Consider the following 21,055-nt stretch of genomic DNA (forward strand, 5'->3'; position numbering starts at 1 on the left):
CCTCCACCTTAATAAAAAATCTGGGGTCTCTAAGGGATGGCTAACTAATAACAGAGAAACCTAAGTGCCCCTATTATGGATTTTTAAATTCATTCATTGTGTAACACAGCTCTAAGTGAATGAAAACATGCTGCAAAGTTTTAAATCTCAAATGAATCATTGAGCGATTCGTGTGGGAGTCGTTAAGCAAGTAAGCTAAAAATAATGTTTATTATAAGACAATACAAGTGTTTTTTGACCTTGCATGCATGTCAACTTGTTGTTGGGGACTCCCAAAACCAAAATATGAACCTTTCATTACCCTTAATAGGGGCATTTTAAGCATCACTGCAAAGAACAGCCCCTCATGAGAAACTTTTCATGAGTGACTGTAAGTATCTGAAGTCATGCCAGAAGTGATTATACGCTTGCCTGGAATGTTTTCTCCTGTTCAAATCGCTTTGTGATACCCATAATTGCTGAAATAACAGTAGTATGTCTTCTGAACAGTTTCCAGAAGCCTGGTTCTGTTTGCAATTTAGCCATTGCATGGAAAAGCTTAGCTTGCGGGAGTCTGTATTTAAAGAAAATGATTCTTCGAGCCCAGCGATCGTCCATATTGGTGTGACTCTGTACTGGACTGAACTGATAAATAGACAGCTTTGTGAAACACACAAAAGTAAATATGGGAACTGAGAAAAAAAAAATCTGTGATTTATCATGAAATAAATACAACCTTGTAAATTAGCTGTACAAGTGTCCACTGAATAATAATCACTCTATTAAACTTTCATTTATGAGAACAGATAATATTGCTCTCTAAATTTGCAACAAAAAAAAAAAAGCTAAATTATTGTTGGCGTCTAAGAATAAGGTCTAATTTTCTGGTGTTTTTGACTAAATGAATGACCTTTTTTCAGAGGAGATGTTTTTATAGACAAGTCATGTCACTCAGTGGCCATCTTTGAAATGCCTCTTGGGCATGCAAGTGCAGCTCCTGTCTCTTTGTGACGTGACATTCAGCCAAGTATGGTGACCCATACTCAGAATTCATGCTCTGCATTTAACCCATCCGAAGTGCACGCACACACACACTGTGAACACACACCCGGAGCAGTGGGCAGCCATGCTGTGGCACCCGGGGAGCAGTTGGTGTTCGGTGCCTTGCTCAAGGGCACCTAAGTCATTGTATTGCCGGCCCGGGACTAGAACCCACAACCATAACCACTAGGCCACGACTTCCCCAATTAATATATTACCGTATTTTCCGGACTATAAGTTGCACGTTTTTTGATAGTTTGGCTGGTCCTGCAACTTATAGTCAGGTGTGACTTATTTATCAAAATTAATTTGACATGAACCGAGAGAAATGAACCGAGAAAACATTACTGTCTACAGCCGCGAGAGGGCGCTCTATGCTGCTTTATGCTCCTATAACCTACCAAAGAAAGCACTCTCGCAGCTGTAGACGGTAATGTTTTATCTTGGTTCTTGGTTCTAAATAAATGCAACCTATAGTCCAGTGCGACTTAAATATGTTTTTTTCCTCGCCATGACGTATTTTTGGACTGATGCGACTTATAGTCCGAAAAAAACGGTAATTATTTATTTAGTTGATAATAATTAAGGAAACACTTTACAACAACTAATTAAAAACACAATTTCCAGATAATTATGCTTGTGAAACGGAGGACACCTAATAGCACGCAGCTAGTCTGGCAGAAAGCCTTGATTGTTTTCCCTGTGATTGAGTCATATCTAAAAGTGCTGCAGGGGGTTTGCTGAATTTCTACAGTAAAGACCTTCAAGGCTCTTGCTGTGACAGTCTGCACATCAAGGCCGTATTGCCATTTTTGGTGATTAATTTAAATCTTTATTCATTTTCAGATCCATGGTGAACACGTCCCTGTTGTGGCTCCCAGACTCAAGTTTCTGTCAGCACATGCCCTTGCTCAGGTGGTTGTGAGTATTTCCTGTTACTAGCCCTTTTTTCAACTCTTACGAAATAGAGCAGGGGTCGGCAACCTTTTCAGCATGACGTGCTATTTTTAATATTTCTGGTTAACCACCCACTCTTTTTCAATGCATTCTGTACAAAGAAATAGGCCTATTTGATTTTCATGCAAATAGCTCCTGAGGATTTTTTCCAAAATGTTCTTGAATAACAGCTATACAGTGTGACCGTACTGAACACCACTGTATGTGTGACAGTGCCAATGCATTTAAACCATTTAGTTTAATCACTGTTCTATATTTGTCACGGATTGCTGGGGAAAAGAGCTTGAGGGAGTATGAAGGAGGCAGATAGTCAAACAAACGGAGTCTTTAATAAATCCACATGGGAAAGTAGGAGAAAACAACCTCTTTACACGGAGGCAGGATAAAGAAACTGAGGAAAGGCAGGGCTATAAATACTTAACCAAATGATGGACTAATAAGATGATTTATGAACACAGGTGGAAACTAATTAACTAATAAAGCAACACAGGAAAACTAGGTCAAGGCAGGGAGAACAGAACATAAACGTGACAATATTAATGCACACACACACCACTCACATACTAAGATCTGAGATCGCGCTGTGCAAAAAGTAACATTCAGATATAACATCACAGTTAGATTGGTCAAAATGGCTTTTAGCACCATCCACTGTGGTGGGCACCTTGCATTATGGGTGAATTTATTTGCTGGCACACATGCAACATGTTAAAGGCTCATTAGAGGAAATAAAGAGTTCTCCTGTGTATATAGTTGTATAAGGCATCATGAGGCTCACAGTAATCCGCCTGGCTGTACTTAAATAATTATTATTCACTGAATTTTCCTGACACAACCAGTTAAACTACCAGTGTTTGTGTATGACACTTCAATAATGTTAAAGCCTTCTTGGCTTGACCTTTTATTTCTGAGCACATATACAGTACATGTGCATCTTGTTTAGAGACAGTAAGAAATACAGCATCTGAGTAGCCCCAACATATCAAGCTGATTTCTCTGGAAAGATTTGGTACTCTGGGAAGATTTTTTTTTTTTTTTTTTTTTTTTGTTACTTTAGCTGTAAGCATGTGCAGTATATCCCTGTGTGTGTGTGTGTTTATACCTGCATGTCTATTAGTATATTAGTCATCTGGCTCTTTGGTTTATTTGAATAGGTAATTCTAAGGTTAACGAACAGACAGAGTCTGAAACACTTAGCCGATGGTCTCTGAACTGAACAAATGATACCGCATCATAGTGCTTTTCTATGAGGTGGGTTTGAATTTAGCATATCTCACTTGGTATGAATCATATCAGCTCTCAGTGAAATTCCACAGCTGTCCAAGTAAAACCACTTAATATAGCTTACGCTGCTGTCAGCAGTTGCTTTGCTCCGATAAACCTGCGCCTAGAAGACCACACTCATTTAAAAACTTTAAAGATGTTTTTGTTCAAATTTTATAGCCAACAATTACCTTAAAACCTGATTATTCCTAGACAGGACACCCACAGACCGACCCCCACAGGCCAATTTACTGACCATCTGATGCGCATTGCACACAAAACTGGAAAGCATTTCCTCTATCTGGCAAGCTTTAATCAGATCATCAGATTATTATCAGTCTACTTGGAAACAAAGTCATGTTTACGAGGTACCGGCTGATCCAACGAGTGCTTTTGAGGATGAAATAATCTCTAGATCTGCCAGCTTTTCAGGTTAGCGAGAACAAAAGAGACTGTGATTTCTTTTGTAGAATATCAGTCAGTTACTCTCTTTCTAAGTGGGCATTTATAGGCCAGATTAAGCTGCTTGAGCTGTTTAATCAAAGGTCTGACTACAACTCCATTGACTGTGTCACACATTTTGAGTTTACAATGAAAACTCCTCTCAGAGCGCCTGTATCTCTGCCAGATGCATGTGTTTGTTTTCATGCGTTTCTCTCTTCATGATGAGCACTTGGGTTGCATTTACAGCGTTTCTGTAAAATGCATTCTGGTAATTATAGTCAGCAGATAGAGACTTACAGTGGCCATCAGCAGGATCACTGTGATTTTTGATGTTACCTATGCGAGCTGCTCAGTCATGCTGTGATACTTTCGCCCGCTGAATGACAATTTGCCATCTGGTAGTCCAGCCTGACACTTTGGAGAGAAAGACTATCAGAGGTACTATCAAAGTCTGGCAAATCCTCAACTAGGTGCTCGCTGGATGAAAAATTTCAGCATGGGGCTTCATGAGGCACTCTGGTTATTCATGTCATGCATCTATGGCTCTTGATCAGATACATCTTTGTTGTTGCAGGAGGAGCAATGGGATGAGTTCTCCCAGTCATCAGTGCAGATGTTGTCTTCCTCATGTCATCGAAGTTTTGATAAAAGAAAATAGTAATTTTTTTATTTACAGCTCATTTTCTTTCTTTGCTTTTCCTTGGCTTGTCTTTCTTCACAGGGACTTCGCTGAGAATCACGTTGAGTTGCTGAATTGTTCCACTCTGAAGACCTGCACCGAGCTCACAGTGCTGTAAGTACTGTAAAGTCTGATTGGTCGGTTTCATTGTTTTGTTTTTTTTAATTATGGCTGCACATGTTGATGCCAGCATAACAATTTATGGCAACATGGCAGCAAGTTTGATTTAATGGTCAGTTTAATTGAACGTGGTACAGATGTTGTTTTTAGTTTACGATGTCAGTTTTGGATCTCAGTCTCAGTTTTTTTCCTCCATTTTTTATCTCTAAAAGGAAATGCTTGTTCTTGGTTAGTCATCAGGATGCGAGTGTCTGTCTGCAGGTTTTTCTTACAAGTGAACAAAGTTTGATGCCCTTGTGGAAAATGAAGTCAAGCATGTGTTGAATCTTAATTTTACTGTAACTTTAAAATATAAGGCATGCAACCATTCTGGTTGTGTTTATCACAAAGTCTTTTGACGTTAGGTGTTTCAAATAATTATATGTCATATACCGTGGGGTATAAAAGTCTGAGACCACTAATAATAAAAATGGTTCTGTTTTACACTTTTTTAAAATGACATACCATTTTATTTTATTACACCATTTTTATTAAAATGTATATTTGTCAGATTAACAACTTAACTAAAAATGTTTAATAAAAACACAATTATTAGATTTTTTTAAAGCATTTTAATTGTTTATTACCATGTAAATGACTGACATTTTGCTGTATACCAGAGCAAACTCACATCGTCTCAAATCTTCGAGCAAGCTTTGCTCAAAACCCTAACCCTGTTGACCTATGTGGTTTTGGACATAGATTTTGGACATTTAAAGATGTCAGCTTTTTAGTGATTATAAAGGGAGCGCTCTATGCTTGAGTTCTGCCTTTCCAAACCATGCAAACCACTGCTACTCTGTTAAGAATAAAAGTGGTTTGTGAATTTTGAGGCTTAAATAACAAATATTTTAGCAGGAGTGTTTATTCAAGGATGTTGTAGAACATTACCTCTAAGATTTTATGGAAATTACTATTTCATGTAAATTTTAATGGATGTACTGAAAAAGAAAGACTATATACTGTAGACTATTTTTATGTGGGCTTTTGCCAGCAGGAGTGGGACAAAACATTAGTGTTGTGGGCGGGAGCAGGACAAGATAACATATTTCTGAGGGAGCAGGCAAATGTGGGACAGAATCCTGCAGGATGAAAATCCATCCTGCACAGGTCTCTAGTTTGAAACAACTAATATTTCAGTGTGCTAGCATCCAGGTGCAGGTTTACAGGCAAAAATAAATAAATAAATCACATTCTGAGTATAGAAATAGAGGACTCTAATCCCAGTGTCCCGGATATCACTTGTGAATTTGACTCCTTTGGTCCTGATTCCCTCCTAAATCCTTTGAAAATGAAAGCAGAATGTCTCCCAGGAGAAGTGTGATGGCTGAAAGATTTTGTCAGTGTCATTATTGCCTTATGTGGACAGACTGGCATCTCTCACAGCAACAACAAAACCCCTTTCAGAAGGTTTTTTTTTCTTTCTGCCTCTTATAGTGCATTATTAGGATGTGCTATTCTCTTTTGTAATAGATGTGGGAAAGTGGCAGGCATATCTTAAATGAGACTTGCAGGGAGAGATGGGTATCCCTGCAAATAAGGTCGGCTTGACCTTGCTGGAAGAATAAACTGGAAAATGCAGAAAGCAGTACAATTTCGTTATCATCTGGCTTTTCCACAGCCCCAGTGGCTGTTATTTGAGGTTTTCCATGCAAGTGAAAATGTGGTGGTTTAGTTTCTTTGGAAATTATCATTAAGTTTGTTCTCTAAATTTTTCTGTCCAGATCACTGCATGACAATAAAATCAAGATCCTTCTAGAAAACACCTTTCATTCTCTTGGATCTTTGGTTGAACTGTGAGTACCGCAGCACATAATCTGGAAAGGATGTGAAATCTTGAGATTTGGGAGAAACAACTTTGTTTAAACTTTCTGCACAGACATAATTGAGATGGCATTATATGGATTATGCTTGTTTAACAGATGAATTTATTTCTCCCCCTGGTTGTCTTTTTTTTTTTATATAGAGATTTGTCTTGCAACAGAATTTCCAATCTTCCTAAAAACACTTTCTGGAGTTTACAATATCTGCAAAAACTGTGAGTGATGCACGTGTCAGACGCATAGTTTATTTCAAAATTGTTGAACTGATGAATGCACACTATGAAATAATGTTCTTTAAAGGGATATTTCACCCAAGATGGAAAAAATTGTCACTCGCCCACCCTCATGTCTTTCCAAGCCTCTGTGCTATTAGTTCTTCAAAGGAACAAACAAGTCTTCATTTGGGAGCTGTCAACCCCCCAAAAATGACAAATGACAAAAAAAAAAATATATATATATATATAAAAGTAGTCTACCTGTATTTAGAGCTGTCGAAGCCATATTATAACTTTTTGAGTGTTTTATGTCCTTTTTGGAACTTGACAGCTCCTTGTAACTATCAACTGTCAATGGATAGTAAAAGCTACAAAGGTGTTCTTTAAAAAAAAAAAAAGAAATTATAAACTCAGATTTACTTATTTTTGGCTGAAATACTCCATTTAATATTTGCAGGAACCTATCTCATAATCCTTCACTCCATATTCATGCCAGTCACTTCAATCACCTGCTCCAACTTGAGTCTCTGTAAGTATCAACACAGCATGTTCTTCTTTTCAAAAGAATGCATTTTAAGACCCTATTAGTAGGTGCCATGTGAAAAACAACATGCATTTGTATTTAACAGAAGTCTGGAGGGCATTGAAATTCCTGATATAACTACCAAGATGTTTCTTCCGATGGGAAACCTGTCCCACATGTACGTTCCTCTCATTGTGTGGTCTGTGTATTAAGCAGGAGGTTCAGCTTGTAATCTTTTATGTGTGCATATCTGTCTTTTCTAGATATTTTGAGGATTTTCAGTACTGTTCCTATGCCCCACATGTACGGAAATGTAAACCTAATACGGATGGCATTTCATCAGTGGAAGACCTGTTAGCCAGCCTGGTTCTGCGGGTCTCCGTCTGGGTTATGGCCTTCATCACCTGCTTTGGGAATCTTTTTGTCATCGGAATGCGCTCCTTCATTAGAGCAGAGAACAACCTGCATGCAGCTTGCATCAAAGTCTTGTGTTGTGAGTACAGCTGAGACTATTATTAATATTTGATTAATAAATATATCGTGCAAAAATGGTTTTAATTAATAATACGACTTCAGATGATGCCAACCCTGGACTGACAAACTAAATTGCCAAATACTATAATACTATATAAATAAATGTGTGTACTTGATGTTAACTAGCCTCATATCTTATAAATCTATACATTTAGCACATGCTTTTATCTAAATATAATATAACATATAATACTGCCATTCATATATTACATTGACTGCTTGATTTAGAGCTGAAGATCTTTGCCCGAACCTGATTGGACCCGTCGGGATCCGACGGGTTCGGTCGGGTTCGATCGGGTTCGGTCGGGTTCGGGCTTAATTTCTATCATCTTACGCGGGTTCGGGCCGGGCTCGGCCTTGCACTCCGGTTTGCGAGGTAAACGAGCGGTCATGTGATGTGTTTCGATTAGCGCGAGAAAGATGCGAAAATGAATGCTGAGCAGGTGTAACGGAGGCTTGCCTCTGGTGATTACGTTTTGGTTGCACCAGCAACTAAAGCAAACTCTGAGGTGTGGAAAAGTTTTAACCATGCTTATAATGAGAATAATGAGTGAATAATGACGCACCATCAGTGAGCGCAGGAGCGCGCTGAAGACATCTACAGTGGATTCAATCATTTTCCTCCACAAAAACATGTAGACCGAGCCTAATCTCTGTGAGTAAAGGTTTTTCAAATGATAACTAAATATTCATTGAGTCTTAAATGCATAATGTTGACAGAGTATTTACGCTAATGTTGGCATTATTCTTTTATTAAATAAAGCAAATCCGGCGGAGCCTTTATCTTAATTTCGTTATTGCCAAATGCCCATCTTAATTTAAAATGTATCTTGATTAAAAATTTTTTAAATGACTCGTTTTTATTGGTGCGTTGGTCTATTTATAGGTTAAATGAGCCTATGTCTAGAAAGCTGAGATGTTACAATGTCACAGAGGACTTATTTTATTTCTTTATTCCAACTTCCAAGTGGTCTAGTCTACGTTAGTTATGAGTAAATTATGTTAAAACATGAATAAATTACTCATTGTTGACAAAAGGCAAAATAGCTGTGTGCGTGCGCACATTTGAATAATGTCGGGCTGTAAACGGGTTCGGGCCGAAACCTGTCGGGCTCGGGTCCTGTCGGGCCTAACTTTTAAGGCCCGATTACAGCTCTAGCTTGATTACTCTCTGATTGTACCATTTAAAACATACACTTTTTGTAAAGCTATTCTGAAGCAATACGTATTGTGAAAAGCACTAAATAAAATTGAATTGAATTAATAATAATAAACAATTGACTTTTTGACAATTTAATACAGATTATAATTATAATTAGGGGTTCAAGCGCACAGCCCTGAAACCCTATTGTAATTGTTTTTCTTCTTATAAAAATAAAATGTAATAATATATTATTATTTAGTTGTAACTATATTTAGCTATCTAATATATACATAATATTATAGAGCTATATTAGTTGTTGTTATTATTACTATTATTATCCGTTACTTGTTGCAACCCACACAAAAAACACACACTAGCACTATCATCTGTCTGTAACGGTCTCATAAAAGTTCACAAAAACTTTTGGCTAGACATTTTACGGGAACGGATACGAGAGGGGGGGATTTTCTTGGAAAGAAACTATGCCCATTTATGCAGCCGTCATGAATGGGGGTATTAGTGGAAAACCCAAGGGTAATAATATGTTAGGGAAGCTGATCTGAATATGATGGAAGCTGACAGTAAAGCCCGTTATGATTCGGTTTGCTTTTGTGCCTGTGTATGCGTTTGATTGTTCGTTCCTGAGCATTTATGCATTCATCTATAATCCTATTTCGAAAGCGGCAGTTCGTTTGTCTTCATAAGCTTGCTTGTTTGAATGTTATGTGCAGTTTTGAACTTATTTAAAGGGTAAAGTTACAGACTTCCACAGTCTGAACACTTCCTGATGTACCAAAAAATAATCACATCTACTAATACTTAAGTAAATCTGTGACGGATCTAGTTTTTCAAGACATCAGGTCAAGAACATGGATAGACACTTGATGGGTTATATTTTTCAGAACTGCAGTTTTACCAAGAAAAAACTAATAGTGAAAGGCCACATTATTTTACAGTTTGTATTTACATAGGTCTAATTTAATTTGATGAAAATAATGTAATTTAACTGTAATTTTGGTATGTTATGTATTTATGTATATATTTTTTTATATATTAATATATTGATTTATTATAAAGTATTACAGTGTGTGTGTGTGTGTGTGTATATATATATATATATATTAGGGCTGTAAAAAATAGCGCGTTAACGACGTTAATTAGTTGTTTGTCGCTAATTACGTCAAATTTTTTAACGCATTTCTCGCATGCCCAGTGTGACAAATTATTCAGGAAAGTCTCGTCGATCTCTGAATTCTCAGTAAATTCTTAGTAAAAAACAGCGGGAGCGCCGCGACGAAAACACAGAAGAAGCTTAAGGTTTTACCCCAGTTACTCTCAAATACATTCATGCCAAACTTGAGTAACAGAGACGACTTTGGAAGTTGATATGCTGGAGCTTCTTCCTGTTATAGCGTCCTGTGTTTCACACTGCGCGTGCGCAGAATGCCTACATGCAATGCAGCGAAAACTACAGCTGTTTGAAAAGCATATGCATTTTTACCTGGTTTTACTGGCACTTGAAGCCTTCAGAACGTGAAAATATCGATCCTAAAGTATTGTGGCAGAGCAAATGAACACCTCCTAAAAACAAGAGTGCCCAGAGTGCAGAGGGCGCATGTTTATGTTTCTGAGTTCATTCTTTCGAGTTTCTCTGTGCATAATTTCATAGATATGTGGCTATATTTAACTACTGGTTCACCTAAAATTCTTACACTATCCGTAGTAAAATGGCATGGTTTGATACAGTGCTCAGGTAAATTTGATCTAAGTAAATGTTAAACTTTTGAAATTCAGAAAAAAATAACCACATATTGATGAATCAATACATGAAAATTATGTATCTGTGTCCTGTTATTTATCTTTTGGTATGCATTTCAGAAAAAAAATGGTTAGGATTCAGGTGTAATTGCAAATAGTGATTAATCCTGATTAATCCACTGAAAATTCTGATTAATTTGATTAAAATTTTAATCATTTGACAGCCCTAATATATATATATATATATATATAAATTAATTTGCAGGAATGCAGACAGTATGATCGAATGATCGTCCCATTGTTCAGCTTCATGATACTAATCTCTCCTTGTGCTAAAATGTGTCAGATGAAGGTCAGCGTGATCACGGAGGGTTGTTATTAACCGCTGTCACATTCACAGTTCACGGTCTCTGTCTGTGCTGGTTCTTTTAATCTCTGCTACATCAGTGCATTCAGGACGGGAACAAGAGCATGGCTTTTTGCTTGCTTTAATAGTGTCCCCCTACTCACCTTAGCCATGCTGTCAGAATTAAAAATCGCTTATTACCACTGAGGGTGGTACCATTGTCTGGCTCTGATTAATGACGTATTCCTTCAGATTATAAGCAACAAGGGTACCTTTATTCACATTAAACGCTTTCCCTTTTCTCATAAGCTTTTGTGACGGTGTTTCCTAAATGTACTGTGTGACTTTTGGGAGAACCAGCAAATGAGCAGCTGTCAAATATTTCACACCTCCACAGGAAAAAGAGGCCTGAAATAAACTGGCAAGCAACTTCATGCCACTTCTGGTCACACTGTGTCTTTGTTTTTATATTAATAATGAGAAAGATAATTTGCATTGTTAAGATTAACATCCATTACAGTAATCAGTGCAACAGCGGCTAGTCACCGTTGTTTTAAATCAGTTCGTTGAGTAGAGTGTATAACAAAAACCAACATGTCGTGACATGATGATACCAGAAATAAAACCAAAAAATGAATACGAAACCCAAATATTTCAGTAGAGACATTGACTTTCGTGGTTAAGTTGGATGAGAAACAAACCAAGTCTCAGTTGGTGCTCATCTTCCTCTGGCTGGCACATATTTAAAAAGATTTCATTCTGCTTTAATGTTTTCCAGTTGCTGACTGTCTGATGGGGGTCTATCTTTTCTTCCTGGGGATATTTGATGTCAAATTCCGCGGGGAATATAACCGGAACGCTCTTATCTGGATGGATAGCGTGGAATGCCGAACGATTGGCTTTCTCGCCATGCTCTCCTCTGAAGTATCTGTTCTTCTTCTTACCTACTTAACACTAGAGAAATTCCTGGTCATCGTTTTCCCGTTTAGCCATCTGCGGCCTGGGAAGCTGCAGACAGTGTTGGTTCTGGCCTTCATCTGGATTCTGGGATTTGTCATAGCAGCTGTTCCCTTGCTAAATGAAGACCTGTTTGGGAACTATTATGGGCGAAATGGAGTATGTTTTCCTCTGCACTCTGATAGGCTGGAGAAACCAACTGCTAAAGGATACTCCACAGGGATATTTCTTGGTTCGAGTCTTTTCACTAATTTGATGTTTACTAATATATTGATGTGTTTTCATTTATTTAGTAGTTTTTATTCTTCTATTAATATAATATGCACTACCAGTCAAAATGTTTAAATATTTAAGATTTGTAAGTCATGTAATGCTCACCAAGCCTGCAGTTGTTTTATCAAAATAATATTGTGAAATATTGCAAATACAATGAATAGTTGAATATGTTTAAAATATAATTAATTCCTTTGATGGCAAGATTACGGCAGTTTCCAGTGTCACGTGATCCTTCAGAAATTATTTTAATATGTTGATTTGGCACTTAAGAAACATTTTGTATTATCAGTGTTGATGACAGTCATTCTGCTTAATTAAAAAAAATGTTTTGATAGACTACAATTCAAAAGTCAAATAAGATTTTTTCTTTCTTTTTTTGTAAGAAATGTATTAAGCAAGGATGCATTCAATATTTAAAAAGTGACAGTAAAAACATTTTTAAAATGGGACAAAAGATTTCAAAAAGAAATTATGTTCTTTGTTTATCAAGAATACTGAAAAAATATGTTTCCACCAAATATTAAACTGTTTTTAACATTAATTATAATAACCATTGTTATTAATTGAGCACCAGTAATAACTGATAATTACTCAGTATATATATTAGATTAATTACTCAGTCAGTATATTAGAATTATTACTGAAAGACACTGAAGACTGGAGTAATTAAGCTTTGCCATCACCTTTCCCCCCCCCCAAATAGAATACTGTAAAAATTGTTATAACATTTCACAATATTACTGTTCTTTCTGTATTTTTAATTTTTAAAAAAGCAGCCTTGGTAAGTAGCCTACTGTATTAGACACTTTTTCTCAATCTCAATCCAAACTTTAAATATAATATAATATAATATTTGGGTTATATAAGATATGGTGAACATTTTTTTAAAAGCCCACACTGGCAAAGGACTGATTTGCATGATCCGATCACTCCTTTGCATGGTGTGAACTGTTAGTATTCTATACACCATCCAAGCTTGTTACTTTCCTATTTCAGTCCTTATGTGCAAATCCCGAAATATTTGTGTATTCACAGGTCTTAATCTGGTGGCGTTCTTGGTGATTGTCATTTCCTATTCCAGCATGTTCTGTTCCATTTATAAAACCGGCATCAATGCCACAGATGTACGCAGTCGGCTTCACAAAGACGTGGCCGTGGCCAACCGCTTTTTCTTTATTGTGTTCTCTGACGCCCTCTGCTGGATACCCATATTTTTGGTCAAAACACTCTCTCTGCTAAAAGTTGAGATTCCAGGTATGTTACCAGGAGCCCGTTCTTCGTCCATCACTAACTCAGTTAGCTGGATTTGATTTTTGATGGTTTGGCATGATCTTGAATTATTTGGTTCTTCGAAGCTCATCCTGGACTCGCTGTCATTGCAACAGTTCCGTAAACTTAAATATATGGCTTATTTCATGCCAACTTGATTAGATTGCATCTTTTTAAGTGAGATTGATATTTAAAATCTATCCCAGCCACTGCTACTCTATTACAAGAGTACCCTACTAATCCAGAGGCAATAAATAAAAAATTATTAGAAAATTATATAATGTTGTGTAATCTATAGACACAGACAATTTTAGTCACTGAAAGATTTACTTGTGATAAAATAATTACTTTATAATTGTATTAGAATCTTGCACACATCCTGTACAGTTAATCTGAGCCGTGCATTAATGTGTGTGCTGACAGATATTATGTGAGTGGATTGATTGAGCGTAGGAGATACAGATAACTTGATCTTGAATGCTGCCACATAACAAATCTGCTTCACAGAAAAAATTACATGAACTGCTAATTACAACATTGGAAATAAAAAAAAAAGTAAAATCTGTCCTGCACAAATACCTGAAATCTTGAATTAAAAAAATTGGGAATCATGTAAAAAAATAGTGTAAACTTAGTGTAAAAACTACAGAAAATGAAAATATTGTTCAGGCTGGAATTATTTATCTTGACACATGTGCACAGATCTTCAGCCCCAGTAGCAGTTTGAATGCAAGGCAAAAATTAATTTTGAAAGAGAAATCTTAATAATTAGGCACACAGAAACACATTTCAGTTATATATTCCAATAAAAGTTTTAAATTATATATTTAGTAATGACAAATTATTGTTGGTATTTCGTAGGTATAGGTATTATATTATTTTTTGTAGGCAGATTTAAGACATGGAGACTTAAAAAGACATTAAAAAGACTTAAAAAGACATAAAAAAATAAATAAACTTTTAAAAGTTTAGATTATATTTTTTCTTTTTTTTTGCACAAATGGCACTGTTTCCTGAAAATGACCCCGCTACCTCTGGATAAGTGTGTCACAGAATTTAAGATTATCAGATTACCAGTCCTTTTTTGTTTACATTTGCTCTGTTTATCTCTGCAGGGACAATAAACTCCTGGATGGTTGTCTTCATTCTTCCTATCAACAGTGCCCTTAACCCCATCCTCTACACCCTGACAACCAGCTTCTTCAGAGAGCAGGTGGAGCTCCTCTTGTGCCGCTGGCAGCGGCGCTCGGCATCAAAGAAAGACCGTAAGAGTCTCACCAGCTCCACCATCTATATGGAGACCCCTCGGAATGCAGAATACACAGCAAAAATATCCTTGCCACGAATGTCTTTGGCAGACATGGATAACCAATATGGGTGAAAAGAGTCAGTGAGTGAAAGGTATCATAGTGTAGGCCAATCATTATCATTATCTGGAGATAAGACTGGAGAATAACAGTCTTTCCTGGAACAATTTATGTGAAAGGATGGTACTGTGATTCTTGCTGTTTGGGTTCAAACATTGAGTGCTCTTTTTATAAGTGAGACTAGCTTTGCTGTTTTCTCCATTAGGAGAAGCATTTTTCATCACTTTAGCTCGATAAGGGCCTCGGACCCCCCAGCGTCTATTTCCCACCTAAACGCCATGTCCGGCTCACAGGGCATGTTGTTCGTCTCAAAGGCTTTTAAAGAAGAAAATCAATGACTACAAAGCGCAATGCACAAGACTGTTAGCATTTACTGCAGAGCACATCTTGGAAGGATCAAAGGAACGTTAAAACACTATTTACATGAAGGACAATTTATTATTTTTTATGGAAATGTTTCAATATGTGGTTTTGAGATTGAATTTGAGAAGTTATTGATAATGTACCGCAAAGTTTTTTTTTTTTTTTTTTTTTTTTTTTTTTTTTTTAAATGCTTGCTCTGCCATTTCACAGAAAATACATATTAAAGGGAATGCCTCAGAGTGGTCTTGGTCAACAAAGTAAATGGTTCCCTTACTGAACAGAAGCATGCAATTAAGATAAAGAGGTTTATATCATTCAGCCATGTAAGATAAAACAGATACATTGTTTTTTTTCTGCTTTGTCATTTTTTACAACAATACTAAAGCATTTTATTTTTATACTCATGTTGCCTATTTATAAGTTTGATTTTTTTCTACCCATTTCAAGACGTGAAGATATATTCTAAGTCAGATGTAAAGATGTTAGAAGTTTGAATGCTTATGGATTTTGTCCAGCAATATAATATTGACAATCTGAAGAAATCCATCTACCAGTGAATCTAGCAAGCCAAGGATTTGCTTGTACTTTAATCACTGTATGACACAGAGTTTTCTTTACTTTTAATAAGCCTGTTTTTTGTTTATTATTTATCATAAAAGACAACCATGAATAAGTGATATTGCTCACATTCTTGTTTGTGCAATTTTACATAACGTACATCACACTCAGCACAGATTACACTACTGGTCCAAAGTATAAATGTCTCTAATGCTCAAAACTTGTTACAATCTTTTAAAATTCATTGTAATGTGTTTTCAGTGTTGATAATAACAAGAAGGACAATTGATCATTGATAAACTATAGTAACTGATAACTGAGCAGCAAGTCATATTTCATAATATTATAGGTTTTTTTTATCATTTATATGCAATTAAGATAATACAATTGGTCCCTATTGTCTGGCTTGTTTGCAACTTTGCACCTGTCAGTATCCAGCAGCATCCTTTAACTCGCTCCAGAACCCAATGGATGGAAGGAAACAGACGGGCTTGAGTCTCAGCCAATCAACGATCTCCGTTTCTCTCCTTCGGTAAATATCTGCGTTCTGATTGGTCGTCAAGGGCGGAGCTGCGCCATCCTCAGCTGCCGTCTTTTTCTATCAGTCGATGAGGAGACGCAAGACCAATGAAGGGAAAATAGCAGAATTGAGCCACGACGACTGGATAAAGATATGAACGTATAAACTCCTAAACATAAATACTCAAGGTATGTTGTTTTTTGTTCGATGCTTTTACGGTGTAAAATGTAATAGAATTTCCATTCCAGCGCGCTTTCATTTGAGAAACCGCCTAAAATTGCCGTGAGGAAGGCCAGACCACCAGCACTGATTGTGTTTGTTTGTTTGTCTGCTGATAACAAACACAATACAACAGATTTGGCTTCAAGTTGTCCCTTGCTAATTACAAATATTTTATGTTTTCTGATTGTTTGGCATCAGCGTTCTGGGTTCGCGAAGCAGAATAAATGTATTTTACAGCTGTAATGGAGATAGATGTCTGCGGTGATTACAACAATGTAATACTGGCTGTGCTCCAAACCGAGTGTGCTGTCTATCTAGACGGCATTTGTGGACATCACTGCGCTACACTGAAATTCTGCGCGTGACGTAAACATTTAAAAATATGTGGGTTACTTGGGCAGTTCACGCGCTTTTGAGACACGTCTACTTCTGACGCAGATCATCATCATCAATCAATGATACTTTATTTTACCTTCAGGAAACTGGATGATTTTGCATTCTGCATGGAAAGAATCACATCCTCCTCCTGTGTCTAAAGAGGGTAAGTCGTATTTTGTTTTTCATTATTTAATGATTAACAATCAAGTAAATATATGCAAGGGAGGTTTATTTAAATAGCACATTTCATACACAACTGTAGTTCAAAGTGTTTTACATAAAAATATGTAAAATCATAAAAAAATATTATCACAACAATAAAGACAATGAATGTAAAAACATACTATCAGTATTGCTCTTAAAACAAATAAACATTGTCAAGCTTTGTTCAAAATCTTCCCTACTAAGTGGAAAATTTCCCTAAAATACCTAACTATTCTACTACTTCACACCCTACTTGCTTTGACCATCATAAATCAAACAAATAGATCTCAGAGGTACTTTCTACTGACATTTTAGCACATCTGATCTCTTCTAGAAGCTGGTTCCAACTGCGGGGGTCATAATTAGTAGATAAAAGTGGACTCCCCTTGTTTTGTGTGAATCATTGGTGTTTATAACTGACTTAATCCTAATGATCTGAGTGGTCTGTTAGGTTTATATGGAATGTATGGAGCACCCTGAGGTTTTGCACTAACAATAGCATTGTTTTCATTTTGTACTGAGAATTATATTGACATGCAGTATGTTTGACATGGATACTGTAATGTAGATTTGCTTTCTTGTTTGATTATAGTCCCTTGGTTATTTATGTGCCTTCCCCAGGGTGTATTGAATGTTTAAACTTAATTAACAAAGACTTTATAGATGCAAATCTGTTTTATTTACTTGAAAGAATGTCACGCTGAAGGTCAAAGATTCAAAATCTACACTAAAAAATAAAGTATGACTTTTAAATAAGACTTTTTTATAAAGATTTTGCACTATTTGTCACTGAACAAATATTTGACCATGTGAACTTGTTTTAACTATTATATGGGAAAACTGTACTAAATGAAGGAAAAACCTTAGTAGACGCGTTTTATAGTGCTCTCAGACTTTTGGAGCTCCTGTTTTTGTTGCCGTTTGTCAGGGTGTTCCTTATTCTGTTGTTTTGATCCAGTGAAGATTCACTGGGCATGAACAGCTTTTTGATATGTGCTTTATTCGTTATGATGGTTTAGACAAAATGAAGACACTTCATTGCTCTGAACCATATGATTACTTAAGGGTTTGCAAATATTTACATTCAGTTGCTGAAACCATTTGTGAATGCATTTCATTTCTCTTGAAATGGTTTGATAATCATCATAATAATCAGTAATATATATTATATATGCTCATTCAATATGAAAAAGTTTGATTGTTTGATGTTGTAATTGAGTCTTGCGGAAATCTTGATATTCTGATGTGCAATTAATGAAAAGTGAATCATATGGTTCACCGTAGAAACCATATGATTGTATATTTAAGGGATTTAAGGATCTATTTTAGCCAGTATGATGGTTTGGTTTATGATGAATCTGTAAAAACATATTCACTGTCATTTGACTGAATGTGTGATGTGCAGCCCACTTGGGAATTACGTAATCTTAGTGAGATGGTTTTGGTTATTGTGTGTAAGTTAGTGGGTGCTTAGAGGATTTTATATAACAGCTTCTGGCAGGTAGTTTTTAGAAACACTAGTGAGATGAGTGCATTTGACTCAGTCACCGTTCTATAGTGATCAATTTTTAGTCAAGAGCTGTTCAGTGCTTCACCTGCTGTTTCCACATTGTGTTCTGTATTTCATTCTTCTCACAATGGCTGGTTTTCAAAGCTAAAGTCATGAATTATTAAGAGCTGCAAAAAAAGGAACATAGCCATAGCAACACTTCATTGTTTTTCATCTCTATCTCCATCTATCTTCACATCAGTCATCCCTGACTTTTCTTGAGCAGCAAAACAGCATATTAATCATTTCTGAAGGATCATGTGACATTGAAGACCAAACTTTTTCTTTTGCTTCTTTGGGCAAAGTTATTTTAATAACATATAGTTTTTTTTTTTTTTTCAGAAAAAAATATTTGATAAACTCATGAACTGTACCTCTTCTGAACTCTAGAGAGCAGTCTCAGACTTAGTTCACTCTCGATTCTTGTTAGAAATGTCTGTAATGAGATCTCCAGCTTTATTCCCGCTTTATGTCAGAGAAAACCATTACATCCACCCCTCTTTTATGTTTTCACTATTAAATCTATAACACCACATAAAAAAAATCTTTAGACCTTCCACAAAGCTTTCATGCCATTTTCACAATTTCTAAATCACAGTTCCTATTTGCTTTGGGGCCACTTTAACTAAAGAGGTTTTGAAACATGAAACTGCTAATGCATAAGGCATTGTGTAAATTGTTGAGAGAGATCAAATCAATAGAAGAGCATTTCAAAGTGCCCTTGAGATGAAGAGACAGCGGATGACCCAGAGTCAGCTACTATCCATAAAGAATCATCCGAAGAATGAGAAAACGAGACTAAACTAACTTGTCAAAATTTGTAAATATCAACATATGAAGTCACTTGACAGTGTCTCAGAATGCCTTTTGTGGACGACATGGTCATGTGGCGTCACTCTCCTGGCAGACCAGTCCTAACTACCATCTGAGGAATGTGATATCTGAAGATCACTGGCGAGTACATAAAAACAAACCCTGCCTTGATGTGGTGATCATGCTTGTGTGTGTGTGTGTGTGTGTGTGTGTGCTCGCGCAGTCTGGAGTTCTAGGTTATCTCCAGTAATTAGGCTGCACCAATTAGTTGTGCTATTTTGGGCTGGGCCAGTGGTATTTGCAGTGTTCTTTGTATTTTTATCTTTTACATAAAGACGACACACATTTTTGAAGGATGGCATGATGTGTATGCATGTGTTTCTGCATATGTGTGTTTTTAATGTTTTTTTGCAGCACAACCATTTAACTTGACACATCCATTAAACTGTAATCGTGAACATTTGGGTGTGAAGGCCCTTGGGAAGAGACTCTGCATCAAAATTATGTTTATTGAAGAAAAAGGCTGCTTTGTGTTCTCTCGAGGGAGTGGTCAGTCCTTCTGTTTCTGTTCCCCTCGTTCTCATCAGCACTTTCAGCCAGGGCCACTCAGAGCGAGAGATTCAGAGAATAAGGTAGTTGTTCCATGATGGCCTTCAAAAAGGTTACTCTGTAAAACCAGCAACGCCTGCAGGTCTGTGAACAGTGTGGCTGTTTGTTTGTTAAATTAAAGATATTAAAAGGTGGTCCAAATACACTCCCTCTTCCAATGAGTGGTTGTTCAGTCTTCATAAAAAAACAAACAAACAAAAAACTGTTTACTGAGGACAAGGCTATGTATTCGGCTGATTCTTTACATAATGTTTATTTCGTGAGCACTTGGGAGTCAAACTCAAGGGTTTTTGTAAGAGTCTTACAAAAACACCTCAGATGCAAAACATAAGTTAAAACAAACCAGAGGTGGCTTATTTTGATAGGTTGCTTTCTATTTCCACAAATAGCAATGTATCTATAACAGTCTACCTGATTCATATTAAAATAAACACTTGTGCATAGCCTCACTCTTCACTTGCCCCTTCTCTCCTCCTTTGCTTGGAAAATCTCCACCCTCTCTCTCACAAAAGAGGTGTGTCTGTCTTGAGTAATCCAACACCTGCCCCATTCAGGCGTGTTACTGTAACTGGCTAAACAGCCTGGACCTGTGAGAGCAGACAGAGAGCATAAGCACTCAATCCTCTCTGATTTACTCATTTAAGTTCATGTACCTGGTACAGAGGAAAGAGTAGCAAAACACACAAAAGAAGAGCCAGGCAGAACTTAGAGGAGCTTCTCTGGAGATCTGCATCCATGCTAATCCGTAGCAGGTGAAAGCGGTCCCTCTCTTTGTCATCTGTGTCGGATATGTCCGTGGAGGATGTCAGCAGTACCGGAGTTGTGGTGGACCCTTGTGAAACCCAGAGCCAGGATGGGATTGTTTTGGTCCAGATGGCTAGTCTCTCCATGCATATGTTTGCTCCAGCGGACTTTAAAGGGAAGTTCAGGAAGATCCAGCCAAAGAAAAGACCCACTATCTTCCAAGAAGGTACTGCTGAAGTTTTGCTTTGGTAGCCAGACACACCGTTGTTTTTAATCACTTGATGTGTTATGAGACGCAAGTCATACTTCTAAATGTGTCATTTGGTTACATTTGTCTTTAATGTCCTGCCAAGTCATAGAC

The 21,055-nt window shown here is 36.8% G+C and overlaps 2 protein-coding genes across 4 annotated transcripts in view; both read left to right on the forward strand.

Annotated features, from left to right (window-relative positions):
* Window positions 1-2,945: 2,945 nt before the first annotated feature.
* On the forward strand, window positions 2,946-15,774 carry LOC128020690 (relaxin receptor 2-like; the record flags this gene model as incomplete). Its single annotated transcript, XM_052607295.1, has 10 exons — window positions 2,946-2,986; window positions 4,406-4,477; window positions 6,247-6,318; window positions 6,489-6,560; window positions 7,018-7,089; window positions 7,190-7,261; window positions 7,347-7,576; window positions 11,644-12,054; window positions 13,134-13,352; window positions 14,483-15,774. Coding segments are annotated over 10 exons (1,527 nt in total), but the record flags the coding sequence as incomplete, so codon positions are not given.
* A 461-nt stretch (window positions 15,775-16,235) lies between these two features.
* LOC128020691 (protein furry homolog) overlaps window positions 16,236-21,055 on the forward strand; it is a gene marked incomplete at its 3' end in the record, with an annotated part of 80,160 nt that continues 75,340 nt past the window's right edge. For 2 of the 3 annotated variants that reach the window (XM_052607296.1, XM_052607298.1), the window contains 1 exon segment: window positions 20,552-20,920. In XM_052607296.1, the coding sequence (XP_052463256.1) occupies window positions 20,740-20,920 (181 nt within the window). 3 annotated transcript variants of the gene reach the window in all.

Source organism: Carassius gibelio, chromosome A10, assembly GCF_023724105.1.
Source record: "Carassius gibelio isolate Cgi1373 ecotype wild population from Czech Republic chromosome A10, carGib1.2-hapl.c, whole genome shotgun sequence".
Taxonomy (NCBI): domain Eukaryota; kingdom Metazoa; phylum Chordata; class Actinopteri; order Cypriniformes; family Cyprinidae; genus Carassius; species Carassius gibelio.